This window comes from Diceros bicornis, chromosome 1, assembly GCF_020826845.1.
Source record: "Diceros bicornis minor isolate mBicDic1 chromosome 1, mDicBic1.mat.cur, whole genome shotgun sequence".
Classification (NCBI taxonomy): Eukaryota; Metazoa; Chordata; class Mammalia; order Perissodactyla; family Rhinocerotidae; genus Diceros; species Diceros bicornis.
In genome coordinates, this window is record NC_080740.1 from 53687639 (window position 1) to 53713039 (window position 25401).

Genomic DNA, 25401 nt, shown 5'->3' on the forward strand with positions numbered 1-25401 from the left:
AAGGCATTTCCCTATAGGTACTGAAGACAGACAACATCAACAAGAGGCAGTTGCTTTTAATAAGGCTTAATTCTATTTAGCCAGTGAGTACTTTAGAACATATCTGGCAGAATAAACCAACAGGCTAAAATGTCATTTCCTACTTTCCCCATGGTGCTACTGATATTTCTAAGCAAGGAAGAAGCTCTTTTATTTTTGTTTAGAAGGAAGCTGAAAGTGAAATAGAATAGCCAAATTACTAAAACCAAATGTCATGTTAAGAAATGAACCTTGCTGGTTTAGCTAACGGGTATTCCTTCCAGTTATATTCCTCAATCCTTATCTGACTCATATGTTACATTATTGATGACAGAAAGGACTACAGTAACTCCGATTTGGACAACAGCTAGAGAAAACACTCATTTTGACATTAAAATTATTTTTTTATAGAACTAGAGCAATCTATTCTCAATGGAATTGGCTAAATATACTATAAAATCTTGGCTTATAACCAAGAGAGAAATCTTAAGCTTGAGAGTCTTTAAAATATATATTTGGCACTTATCTTTTATCTTAGTTTAGTAATTGTGAGAATCTCAGACATATGGAAAAAAAGAACTCAATTTCTTAGGAAATTAAAATGCTTTAAAAAGCTAACTAAAATTTTAGTAGTAAGTCTTTCAATGAGGCTTGGGGACACTATCACATGGCAAGCATTATGTCTAAAAACAAAAGCCTCTGTGCTGTCAAGTAAGAGCTAGCTGAGAGCAACTAAGAAAAAAGACAATTAAATACAGGCATTCCACTTGCATTCCACCAAGAAATAAAACATGCCAAAGAATGCAAAAGAGCTATAGGATAGGAGCAAAATTCCCTATCTCAATGACAACTGAAGCAGAACAGGCTTTCTTTTTCCTAAAATATGCAGGCCTCTGCAATGAAACTGCGGAAAGTGCACAAAATCCTACTTGTCGCTTGCCCCAGGGAGTACCATGAAGTATAGAGATGGAGAGTACCTCTAAATGTGGGGAGACTGGTGCCTGGCACTGCTTCTGGTAAAGAGGCACAGATTACCAAACCAGGCACCAATAAGACTGGAACTCCAGAATTAGACAACTGGAATGGAGCCTAATCAAACCAAAAATCAACCTTGGGTTGTACCAGAGGACACACTTTTCTTCAGAAGGTTGATCCCACAGGGACTAGGACATGGACCCCATCAGCACTGGTAATGGTAGTGTCACTGATAAAAACACACATGATTCAGAGATAAATGTGGTATAAGGTGCAACCAAACACAACCTGTCTCCTGGTAAACGCAAAAGCCCCTAGGGACTTAAACATTACCCTAAATATTCTGAAGCAATCTCTTTTCCCAACAACCACCTCATATGTATAATATTAAATACTCAAAATTTCAGAGCATACTAGCTAGACACATGAAAATGAAACATTTGCCCAACAAGGATGCCAAACATAGCGTTTGTTTTATTGCATGACGTTTGCATAAGAAAAAATATTATTGAAAACTGTAAGGCATCATGCAATCATCAATAAGCTAATCATTAACTGTACACATAAGATAGGTGGACATATAATCTAAAATTTAAAAACTAGTTCCAAAAAAGTACATAAAAAATTTAATATGATGAGCTTTTAAATATGGTTTATATTTGTAGTTTCATGTTGTTAAAAAGTGCTTCAAATGTACTGCTGGAAAGTTGCTCTTTATAAATGGTGCTGGAGGTAATGTCAGATTATAAACTGTAAAAACTAATTATTTTTACGGAATTAGAAAGCTAACATTGTGATATTCAAACTTACTTGAATCAGTTTTCAATTCTCACTCAAATGAAGTTGATATAATATTAATAATCTAAAAAACATCTGTTTTCTAGCCAACAAAAAAGTCTATTGAATTCAAGTTATGCATATTGAGTGATCGAATCTCTGAGTAGGTCTGAATGGTGAGACCTGGAACGGACGCAGGTGGGTGTTAATCAATGTACTGTGCCATCCAGCGGAAGCCTTCTCCATAACCTTGTCTTTTGAGCACACTGCACATGAAAACTTCTAAAGGTCGGGCATTCAGTTCTTTCAGAGAAACATTGCCCTAGAAGAGAAGACAGACATTATGCTGGATGACCCCTTTATGAAATAAAGGCTCCACTCCCTATTAGAATTGCAGCTTATACATCTTAGAACAAAAGGTCACTGTGACAAAGCCATGGCTGTTTGGCATCCAAGTCCCCTAAACACCCAGGAAGCCTCCTTCTCTCACTCAACTTTAGGACAAGATGCCCACTTAGTGAGAAAGAGGTGAGCCTGTGAGGCACACAGAATGAAAATAATCTTTGACTTAGAAAAAAATCCAAGTTACCCAAACTGGTTTCACTAATATTAAAGACAAACATTCTCTGAGTAGGTTTATGACTAAACAAGGCATTTCCTAAAATTAATGTGGAGTTGACTTATAAAAAGAAGACACAGGGCCAGCCTGGTGGCACAGTGGTTAAGTTTGCGTGCTCTGCTTTGGTGGCCCAGGGTTCGCAGGTTTGGATCCCAGGCATGGACCTACGCACCACTTATCAAGCCATGCTGTGGCAGGCATCCCACACACAAAGTAGAGGAAGATGGGCACAGGTGTTAGCCCCGGGGCCAATCTTCCTCAGCAAAAAGGGGATTGGTAATGGATGTTAGCTCAAGGCTAATCTTCTTCACCAAAAAAAAAAAGAAGACACAAAAAATAGACCAAAGTCTACATTGTCTAACATAAGAGTCTCCTTCCATAGGCTGCAATATTTCTCTACTCTGAAAGAGTATATGTAAACCAAAGAAATTTTGTTTGTAAACTCTGGGATTTTTCAATACTAAGGTTCCTCCCTCAAACAAATCCCAGTAAAAATGAATGCAAAAATAATGTGTCTTAAAGCTTATTATAAAGTATATGCTTAGCAGGCCAGCCCGCTGGTGTAGTGGTTAAGTTTGCGCACTTCACTGCGGCAGCCCAGGGTTCACAGGTTCGGATCCCGGGCACAGACCTACACATCGCTTGTCAAGCCATGCTGTGGCGGCGTCCCACATACAAAATAGAGGAAGATTGGCACAGATGTTAGCTCAGGGATCATCTTCCTCAAGCAAAAAGAGGAAGATTGGCAACAGATGTTAGCTCAGGGCCAATCTTCCTCACCAAAGCAAACAAACAAACAAAAAATGGGGTTACTAATTCTAATAAAAGACAAATGATTTAAAAATATATGTATAAAGTATATGTTCAGAAAAACCCAAAACACTCCTATGCCCAAGTTTACATTTTATTTTTTTCTCTGGTGAACTCAGGGCCTAAAAACTGAACTGGGGGCCTAAATACACCACTGGTATGCTTAAACATTCGAGTATATTATTTGGTGGCTAATTCTGAATATTTATGATAAATAAAACTTTGAAAGCTTTCATGTAGTTTCCCACAAGCATGAGCTTTGACATTTTTGTTATCACCAAGAAAAAGTCTCATTCAGTGGTAGAAAGAAACAAATGAGGAAATTAAAAAAAGACTCAAATGGGGGCCGGCCCGGCCCAGTGGCACAAGCGGTTAAGTGCGCGTGGTCCGCTGCAGCGGCCCAGGGTTCGCAGGTTCGGATCCCGGGCGCCACCGACGCATCGCTTGTTAAGCCACGCAGTGGCGGCGTCCCATGTAAAGCAGAGGAAGATGGGCACAGATGTTAGCCCAGGGCCAGTCTGCCTCAGCAAAAAAGAGGAGGATTGGCATCAGATGTTAGCTCAGGGCTGGTCTTCCTCACTGGAAAAAAAAAAAAAAAGAAGAAAAAAAGACTTAAATGTATAAATGACAGTTTTGTTTTGTTTTGTTTTGTTTTTCTGTGAGGAAGATCGGCCCTGAGCTAACATCTGCCAATCCTCCTCTTTTTGCTTCAGAAGACTGGCCCTGGGCTAACATCCGTGCCCATCTTCCTCCACTTTATATGGGACGCCGCCACAGCATGGTCTGACAAGCAGTGCATCGGTGCACGCCCAGGATCCAAACCGGCGAACCCCGGCTGCCGCAGCGGAGTGCGCACACTTAACTGCTTGCACCACCGGGCCAGCCCCTAAATGACAGTTTTTAAGAAAAAAAATAACAATGGGCTTGTGTTGTTGGACAACAGTAATTTAAAAAGACATTTGGTAAAAAAAAAAAAAAAAGAAAAAACAAACAAAAATAAAAAGACATTCGGTTGTACACCTGAAACTAATATAATGTTATATGTCAATTATACTTCAACTGAAAAAAAAAAAGCAGCCAGACTGTACAAACTGGACTGATTAATAAGCATGATTACTGTTAGGGGTAGTGTTGGAATAAACTATTTCAGAACATAAAAATAAATAAATAAAATGACATTTGTACTGTTGAATGAAATATTCACACTTGTCAAAAATAATTTTTACCTTTCCTGTTGTCTGACCATATAAACCAAACATCTCTCGTAACCTCTCTTCACTGATAGCTTCAGGTCTGTCGATCTTATTTCCAAGAATCAGTATAGGCACATTAGCAATGGTTTCATCTGTCATTAGTGACTAAAAAAAACAAAACAAAACAAAAGACAAGATGTTGACATGAAACCATCTAAAGGGCTCATTTCAACAAGATACCAAATGGGTATCAAGGACTCTATCATATCATATCAGCTTTGCCAACTTTCTTTGGACAAACTTTTCCTACATTTTAAAGTGAGCTCAATGAAACCATAAGCTCAATTCTTCTGTCTCCCTAAGGCTCCTTCTGTAAATGCTCTCTCTGTGAATCAGTGAGGTATAGCGACTAGAACCAACACCTTAAAGGTGAGCAAGCTTAGTTTCATTTCTAGTTCTGCTGCTTTCAAGTTGTGAGATCTCGGACAAATAAGCCTCACTGAAGTTCAAAGAGAATCTGGAATAGTAGCACCTACCTTATGGAGTTGATGTGAGAGTTAAGTGAGGTAATATCCACACTGCCTGGCACAGAGTAGGAACTCAGGAATTCCCTGACCCTATTCCATGACCACAGAACCTACCTGCACTTTTCCACATGAACAAGTATTTGTTTGCCTGCTCTAGGCAGGGGCATGGTCAGGTCAACCTTAAGCCAAATCATGGACCTGCTTTCTCTGCGGCCCCAGATCTAGCACTGGCCTTGCCTGCTGGTCCTGAGCCCCTTTAGGAAGCACCGCACCTGGGAGAGGGTAGGGGAGGTAGCTGCACACGGCCCCGCTCACTCCTGGAAGTGGTGACAAAGATAGCACATTATACCATTTCCAGGTTTTGGCCAACTCCTAAAGAAACTGGCATCCTAGGATGACCAGGGACTCCAGACCAAGCCACTCCAGGAATGTAGCAAACATAAAATGTACTACAAGGGCACACTGCACAGAGTGAGCTCAAGTCTTCAGGAAGGAAGTCTGTGTTAGTACTTCCTCAACAGCCACAATTACTCTAAGCTACTCCCTCTGCATTTGAAGGAGAGTAATCACTGAGCTCCACAAATTGCCAGGGGTTACATCAGAGACTGCAGAAAAGCTGCTCTCTGATACCTAGATCTCCAACCTATTTCCTCAGGTTTACCAGAGTGATTCAACTATGTTTAGTTTTAATTATTTAACTTACATCAAGTTCTTCTTTTGATTCTAACAGCCTTTCATGGTCTGCACAATCCACCAGAAATACAATGCCATTGATAGCAGGAAGGTAGTTTTTCCACACTCTTCGAGCTAACAAAAACAATCAGGAGTTAGATTTTATTCGCTGGTCAAACCTAGCAGATGGTTTGATGGAAGAGTCCAACAAGACTAAGTGTAATTATTACTTAGCTGCTGCTTCTTCACTATATACTCAAGTTAATCTGTAACCCAAAGTTGCCAAAAATCTTTCCAGAAGACCAAAAAAGAAATTTCAGGCTTTCCTTGATTATGGGCAAGTCAAATACTTTGCTCTGCCCCAATTTTCCCATAGAATTAGAATTAATATTTGCTACCAATGGACGATGAACGTTAAGTTCATTGGAGGATTGCTATTTTTTAAATGCAGTATTCATTTTTTGACATTTCTAGTTTATCAGTTTTTTGCCAGTGATAAATTTGGAGTCAGTGACAGAAGGAAATTAGTATCAGGTACAGACTTAAGTTAAAACAATAAAAGCAAATTGTTCTACTCATAACAGAAATTAACTAAAATCTAAGAAACCATTAAGGTAATTTTTTCCATGACATTCTTTTTTAGAGAAGAAAACAGTTTTTGGGGTACCCTAGGGGAAAATAACTTTTTTCTCTGACTTCAGTTTTATGATATATCGTAAAAACAATATACAAATGAAGTCTCAGAGAAACTCCATTAGGTTCTAATTATCTCTAATCATTATATTCCAGAAATTACTTTATGTATGTTTCAAACAATTATTATATGGGTCAAATGTGCTTTCACTAGCCACAACCACTTAAAATCTTTCCAACTATTTGTCATATGAGGTTTTTAGAATGCTCATCAACTTTGTAATATTCATTATTTATGAATTACTATGGCTGGGTACTGCCAAGTCCTTTCAGGGATATAAAAAATGACCAGGATTTTAGTCCCAGGAAGTTTAGTAGAGGAGATAAGCCAGTCTTTCCAAACTTGTACACATGTACACAAATGCTCTAAGTGCTACGGAAGTATAGCTGTGAGCACTCCGAGTGAGGTATGGCTTCTCAGGGGAGGTAGCAGCACTTACACTGGGCCCTGAAGGTGGGATGGGTATGGGATGAGCAAAAGCACAGGGGTGAGAGGATACCAAGAGGGTCTGGTCTGGTTGGAGTAAAGAGAATGGGAAGGAGAGTAGTGGGAAATCAAAACTCGAAGAGTAAACTGGGATCAGATCACAGAGATCTCGAATGCCAGGTCAATGAGTTTGGCCTTTATTTTGTAGGTAATGAGTTAGCCACTGAAGGTTTTTTTATACACAGCAATAACATATTCATAACATGATTATGACAATATGTGGAAGGCAGACTGGAGCAGAGAGAGAATGGAGACTAAATTTTACTCATATGCTTTACCACCAAAAGCAATTCAGACTTAAATTGACCAGGAATATCATGAAAATCACCTTTTGCTTTTATTTATTTATTTATTATTATTTTTGTGTGTGTGTGAGGAAGATCAGCCCTGAGCTAACATCCGATGCCAATCCTCCTCCTTTTAGCTGAGGAAGATTGGCCCTGGGCTAACATCCATGCCCATCTTTCTCTACTTTAGATGGGATGCCGCCACAGCATGGCTTGACAAGTGGTGCATCGGTGCGCGCCCGGGATCTGAACCGGCAAACCCTGGGCTGCCAAGGCAGAGCGCGTGCACTCAACCACTGCACCACCAGGCCAGTCCCACCTTTTGCTTTTAAAGCATTTATAAGGGGGTAATAATTCCTAAATTCTAAGTCTGGCCTTCCTTGATAGAGTGAGATTTCACACATTGGAACATAATGGTCACATTTTTATCAAGTTAAAATAAAACAAAGCAGCTAAGAATAATAGAATCTTACCTTGAACATGTCCACCCAGATCAAAAGTTGTAAAGGTCATGCCAGCAATGGTTAGTTCTTCTGAAGCTAAATAATAATACAAAATATTTTTACAACATGAACATCAGAAATCCACTCACAGTATATATTGCTACTTAATGTTAGATTTACTTTAATCACAAAAAAATGTCAAATCAAATATTTAGGAAATGATAAAAGAAATCTTTGCTGTACTTAGATGTACTCCAATTCATGTTGACACTGTAAGACAAGCAATGGTAATACTCAATTCTAGTATTCATTACCCACCACAAATCCAACATTATTTTTCCTTCTCTATTTCTCCTGCTGAAAATGTAAATCTATTCGATTATTTGCTGTGAATTCAAGTGATTGTTCCAACCTAATAATTTTTCCAATAATTCATCTTAAATGATACAGATGAAATTTCAGTTTTCTCTCACGGCTGTCATATTTCACAGGTGACAGTCTTTAATGACAAATACAATTATAATAAAAAATTTTGGCCATTATTTCTCCAGATATATTTTCTGCTCCCTCCCTTCTTCTTCTGGGACTTCAATTATACATTTGCCAGATTGTCTGATATTGTGGAACACATAACTGAGGCTCTGTTCATTTTTTTTTTTCAGTCATTTTTCTCTCTGTCCTTCATTTTATACAGTTTCTATTGTGTTGACCTACGTTCACTGGTCTTTCCTGCTGCAGTACTGGCACTGTCTAATTTGCTGTTAATTTCAGACATGGTATTTTTCATTTCTAAAAGTTCCATTTGGTTCTGTCTTATATCTTTCATTTCTCTCCTCATTACGTTTACGTTTTCCTTAAATCCTTGAGCACATTCATAATAGCTGCTTTAACATCCTTATCTGCTAATTTTACCATCTTTGTCACTTCTGGGTCTGTTTCCACTGATCGATTTTTCTCCTGGTTATGAATCACACTTTGCTGCTTCTTTGCACAGCTAGTAATTTTTGATTGGATGCTAGATTTTGTTGTACTCTTTTGAAGAAAGTTGGACCTTGTTTTGGCAGGCAGTTAAATTGCTTGCAGATCAGTTTTTAAATTTTGTTAGGACAGATCTAAAGTAGCCTTTACTTTGGGGCTACTTTAGCACCATTACTAAGGTATGATCCTTTTGGAGTCTCTACTGAATGCCCTGTGTCTTCAACCACAATGTCTGTCCATTCTGGCTAGTGGGAACATGAATGATTCCCAGTCCCATGTGAGCTCTGGGAAGTATCTTGCTGTCAGTTCCACCACAACTGTTCTTTCTCCAGAAATTGTTCTTTGACTGGCCATGTGGTATTTTACCCTATGAGTGTACAGATTGGTATTCAGTCATGAAAATTTCTGAAGTTCTTTCTCTGAAGAGCTCCTTCCTCTCTGGTACTCTGGTCAGCAAATTCTAGTCACCTCAGACTTCCCAAATTCTGGTCTTTGTCTCTTCAGCTCAGAAAGCTACTGGGCTATGTTTGGGTTTCCTCTCCCTGTACTATGATCTAAAATTATCTCCCGTGATAAAGCTTAAATAAAGAAGGGTTTATTTTCCTTCTCTCAGGAATCATAGTCCTATGTTAGCTATTGGCCAATATCTGACAACAGTTGTAGTATATATTTGTCCAGTTTTCTAGTCGTTTACAGTGCGATGGTAATTCCAGACTCTGTTACTCCCTCATGGCCAAAAGCGTAAGTCCCCTGCAACTACAATGAAAAGCTCACTATAATTGTTAACTATTCAGTATAACTGCTGAGGCCCCAGAGTAGTTCATCTTGTTAAAGAATTCTAGATGTAGACTGCCAACTGAATGAATAATTAATACAATTTGTGTTCAAAGCGTGTTCCTTTCCATAAGGAAAAGATAATGCTTGCATGTAGCTGGCAAATGACCTCGACAGTTACAATCCCCAGTACACTCTTGCTTTATAAAAGAAGTCTCAATTTGATTAAGATTAAGAACACTGTTAACACGTCAGGAAGTTCTGTCTTGCCCCTTCCCAGTCAATCCCCACTACCATTCCCAGAAGCAACCACTGAGCTGAATTCTATTACCACAGATTAGTTTTGCCTATTGTAGAATTTGATATAAATAGTATCATACAATATGTAATTTTCTTGTGACCAGCTTCTTCCATGCAGTATAATATGCATCAGCATGTATCAGTAGTTTATTCCTCTTTCTTGTTGAGTAGAATTCCATTGTTTACCCATTCTTTTTTGATGGACATCTAGGCTGTTTCCAGTTTTTGGCTATTACAAATAAAGCTGGTATAAACGTTCTTGTACAAGGATTTTAGTGAACATGTTTTCCTTTCTCCTAGAGAAATATCTAGTAGTGGAACTGCCAGACAATAGGGTAGATATATGTTACCTTTTTCAGGTATGCTTTTGATTAATTGAAAAATATAAGTTGTAATGAATGTGACCTGCAGGAAGATTAAGACAGCATCTATTCTGTGCCACTGCTTTTACTCCTAGTACTTAGAACAATGTCTGACATAAAATAGGTGCTCAATAAGTATGTGTTGAATAAATAAAACAGCAACATCAAAAAATTAAAAAATGACTTACACCTAATATAAGACCACTCTGTAGTCTCTTCCAATTCTGCTGTTTTTGCAGACAATTTTATATACTCAATTTCACCATGATCATTTTTTCTTTAACAGTATTTTTCTTGTATCAGAATCTTATCTGCCAAGCCCCACTCTCTTCTCCTAATATAAAAAAAGATTTATCAATTTTATTAAATCTTCCTTTTCCAATTTCACTAACAGTTTTACAGATAAAATGGTACTTTGTTTTGTTCCTTCCTTGTACTTTGAATATTTACTGAACTAAATAACTATCATATTATCTACTTTTTGGTCCAGTTCTCAATTTTATAGTCATTATTAAGGCCACCCTCATTATTTCATAATTAATCAGTGTACTAACTTGTCTTTAAACTCTGTGTCTACTTGATTGTCTTTTCAACAGTAAAAGTAAGGTCACAGATATTTATAAACTTTTTAATTCCTCTAGCTAGAGAAGGGAGTGCTAACTGATAAGAATATATAAGTATTTTTTTTTAACAGTTTCATTTGTTTATTTATTTATTTTGTGAGGAAAGTCAGCCCTGAGCTAACATCCATGCTAATCCTCCTCTCTTTCTTTTGCTGAGGAAGACCGGCTCTGAGCTAACATCTATTGCCAATCCTCCTCCCTTTCTTTTTTTTCCCTAATGCCCCAGTAGATAGTTGTATGTCATAGCTTCTAGTTGCTGTAAGTGGGACACGGCCTCAGCATGGCCAGAGAAGCGGTGCGTCAGTGTGCGCCTGGGATCCGAACCCGGGCCACCAGTAGTGGAGCGCGCGCACTTAACCGCTAAGCCACAGGGCCGGCCCCAGAATATATAAGTATTATTTCAAGATCTAAATGTACTCCCTGGGAGCTGGGTCACCTATTATTTACCATATTATTTTAACAACAGGTCAAATCACTTGATCATAATTTATCCACCAAAAAACAAAAAACTCTTGGTTAGTGCCTATGAATGGGTATCAGTTGATAAAGTAATACACTGTATGGGGGAATATACTTACTGGGATGTAATGTTGGGACATGTTGTCCAAGTCTGTCATCTTTTAGCATGTGTAGCAATGTTGTTTTTCCCGCATTATCCAATCCAAGAAATACCAATTTACCGGTTTTCTTATATAATCCTGCAGAGTAAGAGCTGTCATTACTCAAAGTGTTATCTGACACAGATTATCAAAAAAAAAGACTTTAAATAAAAGTATAGTATAATATTCACAATTTATTTAGATACTTTTCCTAATTATTCTAGATTTCTGATAAAGAAACACCTATTAATTTTTTGAACTGTTAATATTTTATAAATTGGCCTGAATAAGCTTGGATTTCTAGCCTATTTTTAGTTTTGAAGAGCCATTTTAAATATATTATGACTTGAGAATTCAAATCATTATAAAAGTAAACTTTAGCCCAATCAATAGAATGTTTGTTACCTAAACTTATCTACAATGCCAAAACGCTGATTCTGGGGTCCGCCTGGTGGTGTAGCAGTTAAGCTGGCATGTTCCACTTTGGCAGCCTGGGATTCACCAGGTCGGATCCTGGGTGCAGACCTACCCACCGCTCATCAAGCCAGGCTGAGGTGGCGTCCCACATAGAAGAACCAGAAGGACCTACAACTAGGATATACAACTATGTACCAGGGCTTTGGGGAGAAAAAAGAAGAAAAAGAGGAAGACTGGCAATAGATGTTAGCTCAGGGCTAATCGTCGCAAAAAAAAAAAAAAATGCTGATTCCCTTGACAACTTAGGGGTCAATAGCTGTGGCCCCTGCTAGAGAAACACTCAAAAAATACTTGATATTTATGAAGCTAGACCAAAAGAAAAATTAAAGAGATTTTTCATGGATGAAAATAAATTAAATATTTTTGACAAAAACTACAAGGGGTTTTTAAGCAAAAATGTTTAGTTCATTGTCAAATTTTCCTGAGAATAAGGTTAAACTATTCACAGGATTGCATAAAACTAAGCAACAACAAAAAAAAACAAGCACAGAATTTTATATGTTTCAACCAAGCACTGATAAAGTGAAAATAGATGGAAAAGGACAGCATTGACTAATTTATAGGAGACTGGCATTTAACTGCAAAATTCCATATTGCGTTTTATTTATTTTTTAAAGACTTTAGAGTAGTTTTAGGTTTACAACAAAATTGAGAGAAAAGTAGAGAGATTTCCCATATAACCCCTGTCCCCACACATATATCACCTACCCCACTATCAACATCACTCACCAAAATGGTACATTTTTAACCAAGGATGAACCTACATTGACACATCATAATCACCCAAAGTTTACCTTACGGTTCACTCTCAGTGTTGTACATTCTGTGTTTGAACAAAAGTATAATGACATACATCCATCATTATAATATCATACAGAGTATTTTCATTGCCCTAAAAATCCTCCATGCTCTGCCTATTCATCCCATTCTAGCCCCACTGTCCAGCAACCACTGATCTTTTTATTGTCTCCATATTTTTGTCTTTTCTAGAATGTCATATATTTGGAATCACACAGTATTAGCCTTTTCAGATTGGCTTCTTTCACTTAGTAATATGCATTTAAGATTCCTCCATGTCTTTTCACGGCTTGATAGCTCTTTTTTTTTTTTTTTAAGTGCTGAATAATATTTCATTGTCTAGATGTACCATAGTGTATTTCTCCATTCACCTACTGAAGGACATCTTGGTTGCTTGCAAGTTTTGGTAGTTATAAAGCTGCTATAAACATCTGTGTGCAGGTTTCTGTGTGGATATAAGTTTTCAACTCTTTTGGGTAAATACCAAGGAGCACGATTGCTCATTTGTATGGTAAGAGTATGTTTAGTTTTGTAAGAAATCATCAAACTGTCTTCCAAAGTGGTTGTACCATTCTGCGCTCCCACCAGCAATGAATGCGAGTTCCTGTTCCTCCACATCCTCAACAGCATTTGGAGCTGTCAGTGTCCAGATTTTGGACATTCTAATAGCTGTGTAGTGGTATTGAACTTTATTTTTCATGTGTCTAATTGTCTAACCCCCACAGAATTACATGATAACAGGGGACACAGTAGCAGTTCAAAAAATACTTAATCAATAAATGAACTTTTAAAGACATTAGGCAATTACAAATTCAGGCCATCCATTTTCTAATAAGTTCATGACAAAATAATACCTAGTTGTTTATCCATATTTAGGTTTAAGAAGTAAATTATTTGAAGTTCTAATCTTTTGATCACCTACTGACCAATAGTTCTGATCCTAAGGGGAAGATTGCCCATATTTACTTGAGCTAGGATACTACATTTCTCCTTTAATTATGAATTCCAACTAATAATTTCTTTAAATATTTCTATTTCTTAAAAGGTTTCTACAGGGGCCGGCCCCGTGGCGTAGCGGTTAAGTGCGCGCACTCCACTGCTGGCGGCATGGGTTCAGATCCTCGGCACGCACCGATGCACCGCTTGTCAGGCCATGCTGTGGCGGGACCATATAAAGTGGAGGAAGATGGGGACAGATGTTAGCTCAGGGCCAGTCTTCCTCAGCAAAAAAAGGAAGACTGGCATGGATGTTAGCTTAGGGCTGATCTTCCTCACAAAAAAAAAAAAAAAAAGGTTTCTACATAGATTGTTTCTAAACAACGCCGCCATTCTTACCATACCAACTTTTAAATAGTAAAAGTGCACTGGATAAGATTCCAAAAGGGAACACCTAGAACACAAACTTTAATCTTTAAAATGCGTTGGACTAAATTCTTATTTTGTGGTAGGCACTGTTAAGCACCTATATACATTATTTCATTTAATCCTCAAAATAACTCTTTGAAGTAGGCATTATTATCCTCTTTTTTACAGAGGGAAATGAAGGCTCAGAGTTAACTTACTCAAATGCTAAAGTCAGATCTGAGATTTGAACACATAGCTTTGATTTGTTTCCATTTCTCTACATTGCCTCCTATTGTTTGCCCATTAACCTCCTTGTGCTGAGTATGATGCAATCTATTTTGCCTTTTCAATATAATTCAGCCTACATCCACTGTTCTATAAACTGAAATATAGATATAGAATGAGTTACAACCCAAAATCCCAGTATAATAAAGTTACAACCCCTATTTCTGACCCAGTTGTTGCAAATATGTGTTAAAATATTTCAGTGTGATAAAAAGATTTAAGAATTCTCTTGGAGGTAGTATACAGAGATCTGACATTTGACCTGTAGTAGAGTGACAGTATGAAATAATGTGAGAAATTTTTTTTTTAAGATTTTTTTTTTGTGTTAGGAAGATTAGCCCTGAGCTAACATCCAAAGCCAATCCTCCTTTTTTTTTTTTTTTTCCCTGAGGAAGGTTGGCCCTGAGCTAACATCCATGCCCATCTTCCTCCACTTTATATGGGACGCCACCACAGCACGGCTTGATAAGCGGTGCGTCGGTGCACACCTGGGATCCAAACCTGCGAACCCCGGGCCGCAGAAGCAGAGCACACACTCACAACCGCTTGTGCCACCGGGCCGGCCTCTGAGAAATTTTGTTTTAAAAAAAGTCAAAAAAAACACTTGGTTTTTAAAAATTTGCAAATATTGAGATTCAACTAAGAAAAATACAGTGACAAAATTCCATCTTACGTTTTTATTCTTTGAATATATAGTGGCCAAACAAAATTTATTTTTTCTAAACAAAATTTATTTCCTTGGTTAAGATTATGTTTGTGGAGGAAGAAATAGCTATAGGAGATTCCATTCCATACGTATGGTTGTAGCCAGTTTGGAACTATGTTGACCACTCTGTAATTACATGAAATGCTTCTCTTTCCATCAGTTCACAAGATGATGACTACATGGAGACTAAATTTAGGGCAAGATTAGAAAACAGGAGACCAGAAATATTTTCATTAATTATTATAATAATAAAGTTTTGTGTGTCGCAACATAAAAGTTAATCAAAAGCTTGTTTCACTGAAAAATGTGGCAAGTCAAAGGTGTCAATAAAAGAATAAGAAGTTAAGATTTTTCCTATCTTTATAAGGAGAGGAAAACACTAGTCAGAATTGCTGGGTAAACAAATCTCATTTAGCAGATTATAAACTGCCATTTATGATATATAAGGCACTTTATGGAACATGCATTTTTATAATAACAAAAATAATACATTGGATTCCTGTTGGGATTAAATGAGATAAAGCATGTAAAGTAGTTAGGTAAACCAGCTAATAAATGGTAGCTATTCCTACCAACAACTTTACGAGGGAGGAATTATTATTGTTATTTCGCAGATAAGGAAACTATAGCTGAGGAGGAGAAAGTAATTTGCCCAAGATTACATAGTTTATAAGGGATACAATGAGTAATTGAATATGATTGTATGATTTCAAAGCCCAAGTTCTCAGTAACCACTGGGTTATATATAATGAGTCTCTAGACAAATAAGTACTTTTATATAAACAGGATTAAATGGGATAACCATAGAGAACAAAAAGCCAACATTACCTAAAAACTGTAGCACACTGCTGAAACCACTGTAAATCCAGTCAAATATGAAGGACATATCCAAATCTTATAGGGTCTGGAAAAAAAGCATTTTGAATTTAGTAGTCAACATTAAACACTGACAACGTTAAACACCAAGTCTGAGTAAGGCCTACAACAACCTTACTACAAAGAATTAAACACTTTTATCCATGCTGGTTTAACCTGATCTATAAAAAACAAAATGCCATTAAAATACCAAGTAGAAACCATCTTTTGCCCATCAAAGTAGCAAACATGGAAAAGAATTATATCAGCCAGGACGAGAAAAGATGTTTAGGTAAAAGAGGCATTATTAGTGGCAGAATAAATTGGTACAAATCTTTTTTAAAACCAATTTGGCAATAATATATCTGTTGATACCATTTGACCCAAGAATTCTACTTTTAGAAATTGTCCTAAATATAGAAAAACTTTATGTATAAAGATGTGCATCAGGACCAGCTCTGGTGGTCTAGTGGGTAAGTCTCATACGCTCTGCTTTGGCAGCCCAGGTTCGGTTTCCAGGTGCAGACCTATACCGCTCTGTTAGCAGCCATGCTGTACTGGCAGCCCATATACTATAAAATAGAGGAAGATTGGCAGAGATGTTAGCTCAGGACGAATCTTCCTCAGCAGAAAAAAAAAAAAATTGGAAATAATTTATGTTCAACAATAACATAAATAAATTATTGTATATATGGCCTATGGAATATTTACCAAAACCTTGGAGGCGGGGAGAAAGAGCAGGGAGAAGAGAAAGAGGAGGAGAAGAAGAAAGAAAGTTTATGATAATGAAACAAGTTTCCAAGTCTGATTATACCTATGTGGAGTAGAAACCCTTTTTCTATTTCTTTTGGTCGTTTGTAGCAGTTGGTATCAGGTGGTAAATTTCTGGGCTGTTACCTTGTGCATTTTTCAAATTTTAATTATGTTACTGAATACTAAAAAAATTTTCTTAAATCGTAGTAGAAAATACAGACTATAGTTCAATTCAGGATCTACTTGACATGTGCTTGATAAACTAATAGGGCCAATATGGAAAATAAGAGGGAAAAAAAAAGCATCTTGAGAAAAGAAAGAACACGTATATGAGAATATACTTTAAGATCACAAAAGTTCATTTTCTAGAGATGAACAAAAGAACTCAGGCAAAAACTTGGCCCAAATCCAAAAAGTTTGAAGGGTTCTGCTACCTCTGACATTCCTTAGGCAAGGTATGACACACAACACTGCTTTCTTTAACCACCTCACTACAGTGGGCTGCCAAGCTTGACACAGATGGGTCCACCAAACTCAGAATTCCTAGAGGATAAGGTGTTAAGAGACCATATCCCCTTGAGAGTGAGAGAGAGAGGGAAAGGAGACAGCCTACCTCTAGATGCACGAGCATAGTAGCACTTACTAGGAGATTCCCTGGGTCCTGGCAATAGCTTCTCCTCGCTTCTATCCCCTTACTTGAACTAGCATGAGCAGAATTTTGCTCTTGCAACTAGTCCATTCCTGCTTAAGACAGAGTGACTGGCAAATTGTGAACCGTTTCACGTGTCAGTATCACAAGAATGAGAACTACAATAGCAACATATACATATACAAGAATCTAATATCTTAGACGTTCTTATTTTACTCAAGTTAAAAATTACACCTTCTACTATTATCATTCTGGGTCACGTAGAAATTGAAACTTATAGTCAGAGAAAACATATCCAACTGGCTTGTCTTTCCTGAAGATTTTTAAGTAGATGTTTTTCAAAAGGAATCATAATAATTTTCACTGTAGAGAATCAAATAAAGCAGTGGTGTGTTATTTTACTCAACTCAATACATGTTTACTGAGCTCATATTATGCTCAAGGTCCTGAGCTAGACACCATGGGGAATACAAATATTGATGGTAAACATGGCTCTTTCTCTCAAAAAGGTTATAGTCTTGAGTGATACGTTAGCTACACAAATGCGATTTACCTGAAAAATGTCAAAACTGAGTAGGATATTATCTAGGATGGTAATGATTTACCCTTTAGAAATTGTCCTAAATTTCCTAAATGCCCTAAATTTCAAGACTTTTGATACAAACACAAAGAAAAAAAACAGCCATATTGTAAATCATAAGCTACTACAGAATTAATGATCATAAGAGCATAAACAGAATAACAGAAATAACGCAACAGGAAGAGGTATGGTATGCTCACAAATGCACTTTACATTATGTATAAAAAAAAAAAAAAAAAGAAAAAGAAAACCAGTCCTGTTTGTCTCTACATCCAAAGTTCTATTTCCATAGTTCTACAGAGGCAACAAGGTGCAGCTAAGGAAAGGTTTCTTGGATGATGTCTAGCCTGAATCTTAAAGATCAAGTAAATGTTTGCCAAAAGGCTGTGAAGATTATACTATGCGCAGAGGTGAAAACTGAATGGGTACAACATAAAGTCAGGTATTATGAGATGATATGATTGGGGTTAGGGGACTGCAAACTGAGTAAAAATCAACAGGTGCTAATTAGTGGGGCAGGAGCCAGAGCGATCAACAAACCTGAGACTAAATTTAGGCATTTGGTCTTCATGCTTGCTACTTATATTATATGGACATTAAGAAACAATATTGATGGGGGCTGGCCCCATGGCATAGCAGTTAAGTACACGCACTCCGCTGCTGGCGTCCCGGGGTTCAGATCCTGGGCACGCACCAACATACCGCTTGTCAGGCCATGCTGTGGCGGCGTCCCATATAAAGTAGAGGAAAGTCGGCACAGATGTTAGCTCAGGGCCAGTCTTCCCCAGAAAAAAGAGGAGGATTGGCATAGATGACAGCTCAGGGCTGATCCTCCTCACAAAAAAAAAAAAAAGTGGAGGAAGAGAGGCACAGATGTTAGCCCAGGGCCAGTCTTCCTCAGCAAAAAGGGGAGGATTGGCATGGATGTTAGCTCAGGGCTGATCTTCCTCACAAAAAAAAAAAAAAGAAACAATATTGAATCAGTTTTTCAATTTAATAAAACAAAGCAAAACAAACAAAAATAGCAGCTATCATTTACTGAACCCCTATGAGCATTATGGTCTAGACATTAAGAGCAGGAGCTCTGAAGTCAGGACTTTACCACTTACTAACTACCTTAGGCAAGTTACTTCACTTTCCTCATCTGTAAAACGGGCATAATAGTAGCTACCTTAGATGTTTGTTGTGAAGATTAAATAAATTGCTACACACAAAACACTTAGTATCTGGCTAGTTAGCAGTCAATGTTAACTGGTACTATTATTATTATTACCAACTAACTATTATTAGTTGGTATTATTATTTCTTCACAGAACTAGGCACTTTACATATATCACCACTAAACATCCCAACACTCTTTCAAAGTAAATATATTATTGTTCCCATTTTACAGAAGACACTGAAGTTATAATAACTAAAACTCAACTATTAGTGACTGGCACATCTAAGTTTCCAACCTGGGTCTTTCTGACTTCCATGTCCATGTCCTTTCCCTTACCTTGCAGTGCCTCTCTAAACCTTTATAACAAATAGTTTTAAAGGCTTTAATTTGTTTAAACAATTATGTACCAGCTCACGACTCTGACATGTAATTCTCTCCTCTCCTTCACACCCCATGTCCAGCGATTCCCCAATTCTATCAATTTCTGCGGTGAAGTCTCAAGCTTTCATTGATTCCCACAGGACCCACCTACTCAGGAACTTTCCGTCACCTTTTTAAACTACCATCTTAATCTCAAAATTTGTTTCGACCCACCTGTACACGACCTCCAGAGCGGCTTCATCAAAACGTCATCTTGGATTTGACTTGCTGCATAGTCAGGGTGACTGTAACTCCCAGTTTGCTGGGGACAGTCTCAGCAAAGTTATCTCAGTGTAATTCTTAGTATGTAGTGCTTCCCTTCACTCTCAAAGGGTCCTGAGTTAGGTGTTAAGTTATATGGCCACCATATACATGTGGATGGAGAGCCACAGGAGGTTTTGGAGAAATGATTCAATCAAACTCCTAGCCTAGTATTCCAGAACTTCTACTATCTACCTCTTAGCTACCTTCCCAAGCTTAATACATATTACTTCTCTACTTGTAGCATTTCCCGGGTGGAATTAAATCACTTACCATTCACTGCTGGTGACCTGTACTTTACCACCTTAAAACCTCTGCCCCTTCTCCTTCTCAACATCAGAATGTTCTCTCACTGTCTCTGCCTAAAGTCCTCCTGCTTCAAGCACCAGCCAAATCCTATGGAAGAAATGAGTTCTCACTTGAGACGATCTTTAAAGGACAGACAGAGAAGAAAGAACCAACAGCACCTAGGAAAGACAGAACTAGAAGAGATGGTGGCATGAGTGGAAAGGAAAGAAGTTAGCCCCATGAAATACAGCTGCAGAGATGTCACAGCTGGCTTTGGTGACAAGGAGACAATTGCTGAGAGCATGAGAAGCCTGCAGTGGAGCAGTAGTACAGGAGAGCCAGTACTTGAAGCACAGCAGAGCCTATGTCCATGATTCATTATCTGTGTGACCTTGAACGAGTTACAGGTTTCTTCTGCAAAATCTCTCTGGGTGTTGTAAAGATCAAATGAGATAAAATGTACAAAGTAAGTACTTAATACCTGGTTGCAGTTATTATTGAGGAGTGAATGGGATAGGAGGTTAATAGGTAGAGGCAGTGAGGAGAGATTCCTCCTTCAAAGAATATGAAATGGAATGAGGGAAACGAGATTTTCTTCTTAAGGAAGGGTGAGGCTTGAGTATGTTGATAAACTGAAGGGAAGGAGCTAGTGGAAAGGGAGAAGTTAAAGATGAGACAGAAAGAGAAAGAAGGAATTAACCAAAAGGAACAAAGCCTCAAGATGAGCCTGGGCTGAGAGTACATCTCTTCCTTTAAGATTAGGAGGAAGGAGGGCCAGGAAACGTATAGCGGAGGTAGAAGGAATCTGACTCCAAAAGTGAAGAAGGGGTGTAGAGAAATTCTGAGGAGCAGAGTAAGGATTAGAATAGCTACTGTGGGGAAAAGATCAAGTTAAAAGATTACTAAAAAGAGCCAAGTGCTCAGCTGGGGTTGAAAAACATTCACAGTAATGCCAGTGTGCACTGATTTCCAATCTCCTCCCTTTCCCCCCCCCACTCCCCCCATGCTCACCCCCCAGCAATGCTCAGCTTTAGAGAACACGGAGTGCATGAGGATTAGAGACTTCCAGAATAGGAACTGAAAAAAGACAAAAGGAACAGGAATTTCAGAGTACTAGTGAGAGGCTTAAGTGATCTGATCAGAAGTTCAGGCTGAGCAGATAAAGGTATAAAGGCAGGTAGTGTATGGGAATGGGGTGGGGATCAAAGGCAGGCTTCTCACAGAATAGAAATGGGAGAACAGGGAAAAAGTCTTTAGTTGAAAAGCAGGTGTAGATGTAGTAAAAGGGTGAGAGAGGTGAAACGTGGGCAAATGACAGGCAAATTGCCTAGGGGAATTGCCTAGAATGGAGGGCATTGCTATAAAAAGTAAGCCTGTGAATCAAGTGGCAAAGTCCTCACCGAAGATGACTGTTGGCAGGTGATGGAGGGTGGAATTGGGTAAGCCTTAAAGGAAAAAAGATTTTTTACATAAGATTTGCTGTTTTACCAATTTGCTGTTGTCAAATTTGTCCCAAGAGAAATAATCTAATAACATATACAGGGAAACTCTGCTTTAGAAGATAATGAGATATTTATACTTCTATAAAGTCGTGGTTTCTAAGAACCTTAAAACAAGCTAGGAGTCATTAGTCATTTTAAAGTAGAGGTATGGGCCAGCCCCGTGGCTTAGCAGTTAAGTGCTCGCGCTCCGCTACTGGCAGCCCGGGGTTCGGATTCCGGGCACACACCGACGCACTGCTTCTCTGGCCATGCTGAGGCCACGTCCCACATACAGCAACTACAAGGATGTGCAGCTATGACATACAACTATCTACTGGGGCTTTGGGGGAAAAATAAATAAATTAAAAAAAAAAAAAAGTAGAGGTAAGAATGCCCAAGTAAGAATAAAAAATACTTAGCCACAAACAGATACCTGAGCCCTGAGAGCAGGTTACACAACACCATGAACACACTATTAAGACATGTGAAGAGCAAAGGTCAAGAACAAGGAAACATATACACGTCAGCAGATTTATTTATTGCATGAACACCAAACAGGAAAAGTCCCCATGGAGATTAGAAAAGTGATCTACTCAAGTAACACGAAAATCAGTGCAAAGGGTGTAATGGACAGAACTTCTCATATTACAAATAACTTCTTAAAGCCTTGTCCATTAAACTTATAAGGATGAGTCCATTTATATGAAATGTCCAGAATAGGCAAATCCTTAGAATAAGTAGATTAGTGGTTGTCAGACAGAGAGGGGAAGGGGAAACGAGGAGTAACTGCTAATGGGTACTGGGTTTCTTTTTCAGGTGATGAAAATGTTCTGGAATTAGACAGTGGTGATGGTTGCACAACATTGTGAATATACTAAAAATACCGAATTGTACACTTTACAAGCATAAATTTTATGGTACGTGAAGTCTCTCTCAATAAAGCTATTATAAAAAAATTAAATTTTAAAAACTTACATGGCCTTTTAATATTTACAACTAATTTATATAAGTAATTAAACAGAGCCATTTGGGTATGAACTTTTAAAAAATACACATAAGGAAAAAAACATGCAGAAGATGACAAGATACAAATATTCCAAAAAGTAGAGCTGGGAGAAAATAAAAGCTATAACAGCCTAAAGCGATAAATACAACATCAGAGTAGGACTATAGAATCAATACATTAATAACTTTGGGAAGCAAAGGATGGTAGAGCTATGGTGAAATGGAGCTCTTGTGTTTTTTTAGAATAAAAAAAATCTGGATTTAATATGCATCTTTTGAAATACTATTATTTCATTCTGTGAAAGCCAAGCATTCTGAGACCATTTTCTCCTAAATATAAGAATACCATCCGCCTTACAGAGTTTTAAGAATGATTAAATATGATAATGCACCTGAAAACACTTTGAATACTACACAATATAAAGTGATACTGACACATTCAGACTAAATTAATTGAAATTCAACGCACAAAACTTTAAATGCCGATTTTCAAATTTAATTCAATATTAACAAGTTTTAATATGAAAAAGTTTTTAATGATATTCTGATTTTACTTTAAATATTAACAGCACTGTCACTGACTGTCACCAGAAAAGGCACTAGAATAGTTTCCTTCAACTCCAGGTAAAGAAATTTCACTATAAGAGATTAATCATAATTTTCTACCCAATTGTGTCAGGTTTATGATTAAAACGTATACAAATTCCCTAAGATCAGTATACTATTTGTAAGCTAATTTACGAGTTATGCACACCTCTCTCTCAAATTCAAATAGTACTAAAAATATAAAGAAGGCCAAACTCTGCTTGATCAGAATTAATTTCAGCAAGGGCCTGTGCATTACTAAGGATGGACAGTAACAATGTTGAATATCTCAAGACAATGCTGCTTTATAAATATTGTCCCCCCAAATTGTTAGATTTTTCTTTCTATAGCCTTTAAAGTTTTGAAACAGTGATGCAAATAAAAAACTCAAGAAAACGTTTTCAGAATGAATGTACAGCAAATCATAATACAGGATCTAGACCTTTTGGTTCATGTAATCCACAAAAATATATACTCAAGTTTCCTTTACAGAAAAGTGACAACGAAAGAAGGTGAAATCTGTGACAAATATAAACAGGATTTTTTTTTAAGAGTGAGAAAAGGGGAAAAAAAACCTCTATATTACGAAAAAAGTTGTTTGTGACTGTGAGTACTGAACTTGCCTATACGAATTAAGAAAATGAAAATCGACATAAGCAATGACAAATTCAATCCTTAAAATACTTTTAATTGAAGTTCTCCTAAAAATGATATACAAGGAAGAGAAACTTTTCAACACTGTGATTTTAAAATTATTTGCTTAGTAATGTTTTGCAGAGAAATAATTTAAATGAGTTTCAGCCAGGGGCTGGCCCCGTGGCATAGTGGTTAAATGCGTGTGCTCTGCTCCTGGCGGCTGGGGTTCAGATCCTGGGTGCCCACGGATGCACCGCTTGTCAGGCCATGCTGTGGCAGCGTCCCATATAAAGTGGAGGAAGATCGCAGGGATGTTAGCTCAGGGCTGATCTTCCTCACAAAAATAAATAAATAAAACAAACAAATAAATAAAATAAATGAGTTTCAGCCAAGTGTACTTAAAAAAGAGGGTGGAGAAATAATGAATCATTACTATGATATTCTGATTTATAAGCTTCAAATGATGTAGCAGTGATTTTCATTTCTGATAGCCTAATCTTTTGTCTCAATTCTTGCTTGAAGTGCAAGGAAATGAAGGTTAAAATGTACACTTTTTGGGCCAGCCCCGTGGCTTAGCGGTTAAGTGCGTGCGCCCCGCTGCTGGTGGCCCGGGGTTCTGATCCCAGGCGCACACCGACACACCGCTTCTCTGGCCATGCTGAGGCCGCGTCCCACATACAGCAACTAGAAGGCTGTGCAACTATGACATACAACTATCTACTGGGGCTTTGGGGGAAAAAATAAATAAAAATTTTTTAAAAAATGTACATTTTTTAAACTGCTAACCTACAGAATTACTGACACTTTTCTTTTCTAACATTTCTAAAATAAAGGCAACACCATTCTTTTCTGCAAACAAAAAATGCCAATGAACTGTAATCTTAATTTTTTTTAAAGTTCAAAATATTTTGTTAAGGAACCCAAATCCACCAAAACAATATTAGATATACACATTGCTTTGATATATTAGCACCACTAATTATCGACAAATTGTAAATCTTCCTTTATTCCTCATCTGCGAAATAGAGGTGATACTACTACCTTTCTTAGTGGGTTGTTGCGCGAATAGCTAGGGTCGTACACACAGTAGACGGTAAATGTTTCTTTTTCTTTTGTTGCTTGAATGCGACTTACTCTTAACTGACACTTTAACACTGAACATAGGACATTCTTCACAGTAAGGCGCGTAGTAATACAGAGCTTGATATAAGAACACGCAAATAATATTAGGTTTAATTTTTCAAGTTAAAAGGATTTCTTCACCTCCTTTTGCCCAATGTACCAAATACCTTAAATTCCTGACGAATTTGGTTCTTTTGGCCAAGGATGTCAGTTTTAGCTGTCGTCGAAACAAATTTCTATCTTGTTGGAAAATCTTGGAATAATTTATAAATCATTACAGTTTTCCCCCAAGAGTGTATTTTTTCCCCACTCAACTGGGACTTGGGCTATGGCAAAACGTTAACTAGCACAGGCAAGGAAGCTCAGTTTGCCCCCACACTAACTGGAAGAGCTTAAAACACGCCGCGCCACAGCCTCTTGAGCTGTCAATGACCCCCGCCGCCTTCTCGCCAGGCGAGGAAACTGAGGCCGAGGGCAAGAAAAGGCTTGCCTGCAGTGTAGAGTCATCGCGTTCTTTCTGGAACAACCCACCGTGTGACAGCAGCGGTGTCCTGCCGGGAGCACCATCAGAGCGGCCCCCGGGAGCAGGAAAGGAAATCGTCCTCCCTCGCGCCGCCTGAATCCGGGGCGGAAAACAGGCGCCCCTTCCTCTGGCCCGGCTACAGGCGGGGTCCCCGAGTGGGCACGGGTCCGAAAAGTGCCCTTTCCCCGGAGTCCACAGCTGTTGCCCGCCGGTTCTCCCGGGAGGAGAAGCCGCCACTCACCTGCGACTGGAGAAAACTCAATTCCTTGCTTGCCGTCGGCCCTGCACCTTCCGACACCAAACTGCAAACCGCGATGGCTGCCGCCGCCCTAAC

The 25401-nt window shown here is 38.2% G+C and overlaps 1 protein-coding gene across 2 annotated transcripts; it reads right to left on the minus strand.

The window, feature by feature from the left end:
- Positions 1-1447: 1447 nt before the first annotated feature.
- On the minus strand, positions 1448-25401 carry SAR1B (secretion associated Ras related GTPase 1B). 2 transcript variants are annotated; one of them, XM_058540566.1, is made up of 8 exons: positions 25309-25397; positions 19701-19823; positions 15576-15651; positions 11117-11236; positions 7532-7597; positions 5623-5726; positions 4426-4557; positions 1448-2092 (listed from the first exon to the last, which is right to left on the minus strand). In XM_058540566.1, exons 3-8 carry the CDS (start codon positions 15631-15633, stop codon positions 1976-1978), a joined length of 597 nt encoding a protein of 198 aa, XP_058396549.1. In that variant the 5' UTR covers positions 15634-15651; positions 19701-19823; positions 25309-25397; the 3' UTR covers positions 1448-1975. The 2 variants fall into 2 exon arrangements, with proteins under 2 accessions (XP_058396549.1, XP_058396540.1); XM_058540557.1 differs by lacking the exon at positions 19701-19823 and having other exon boundaries at positions 25309-25401.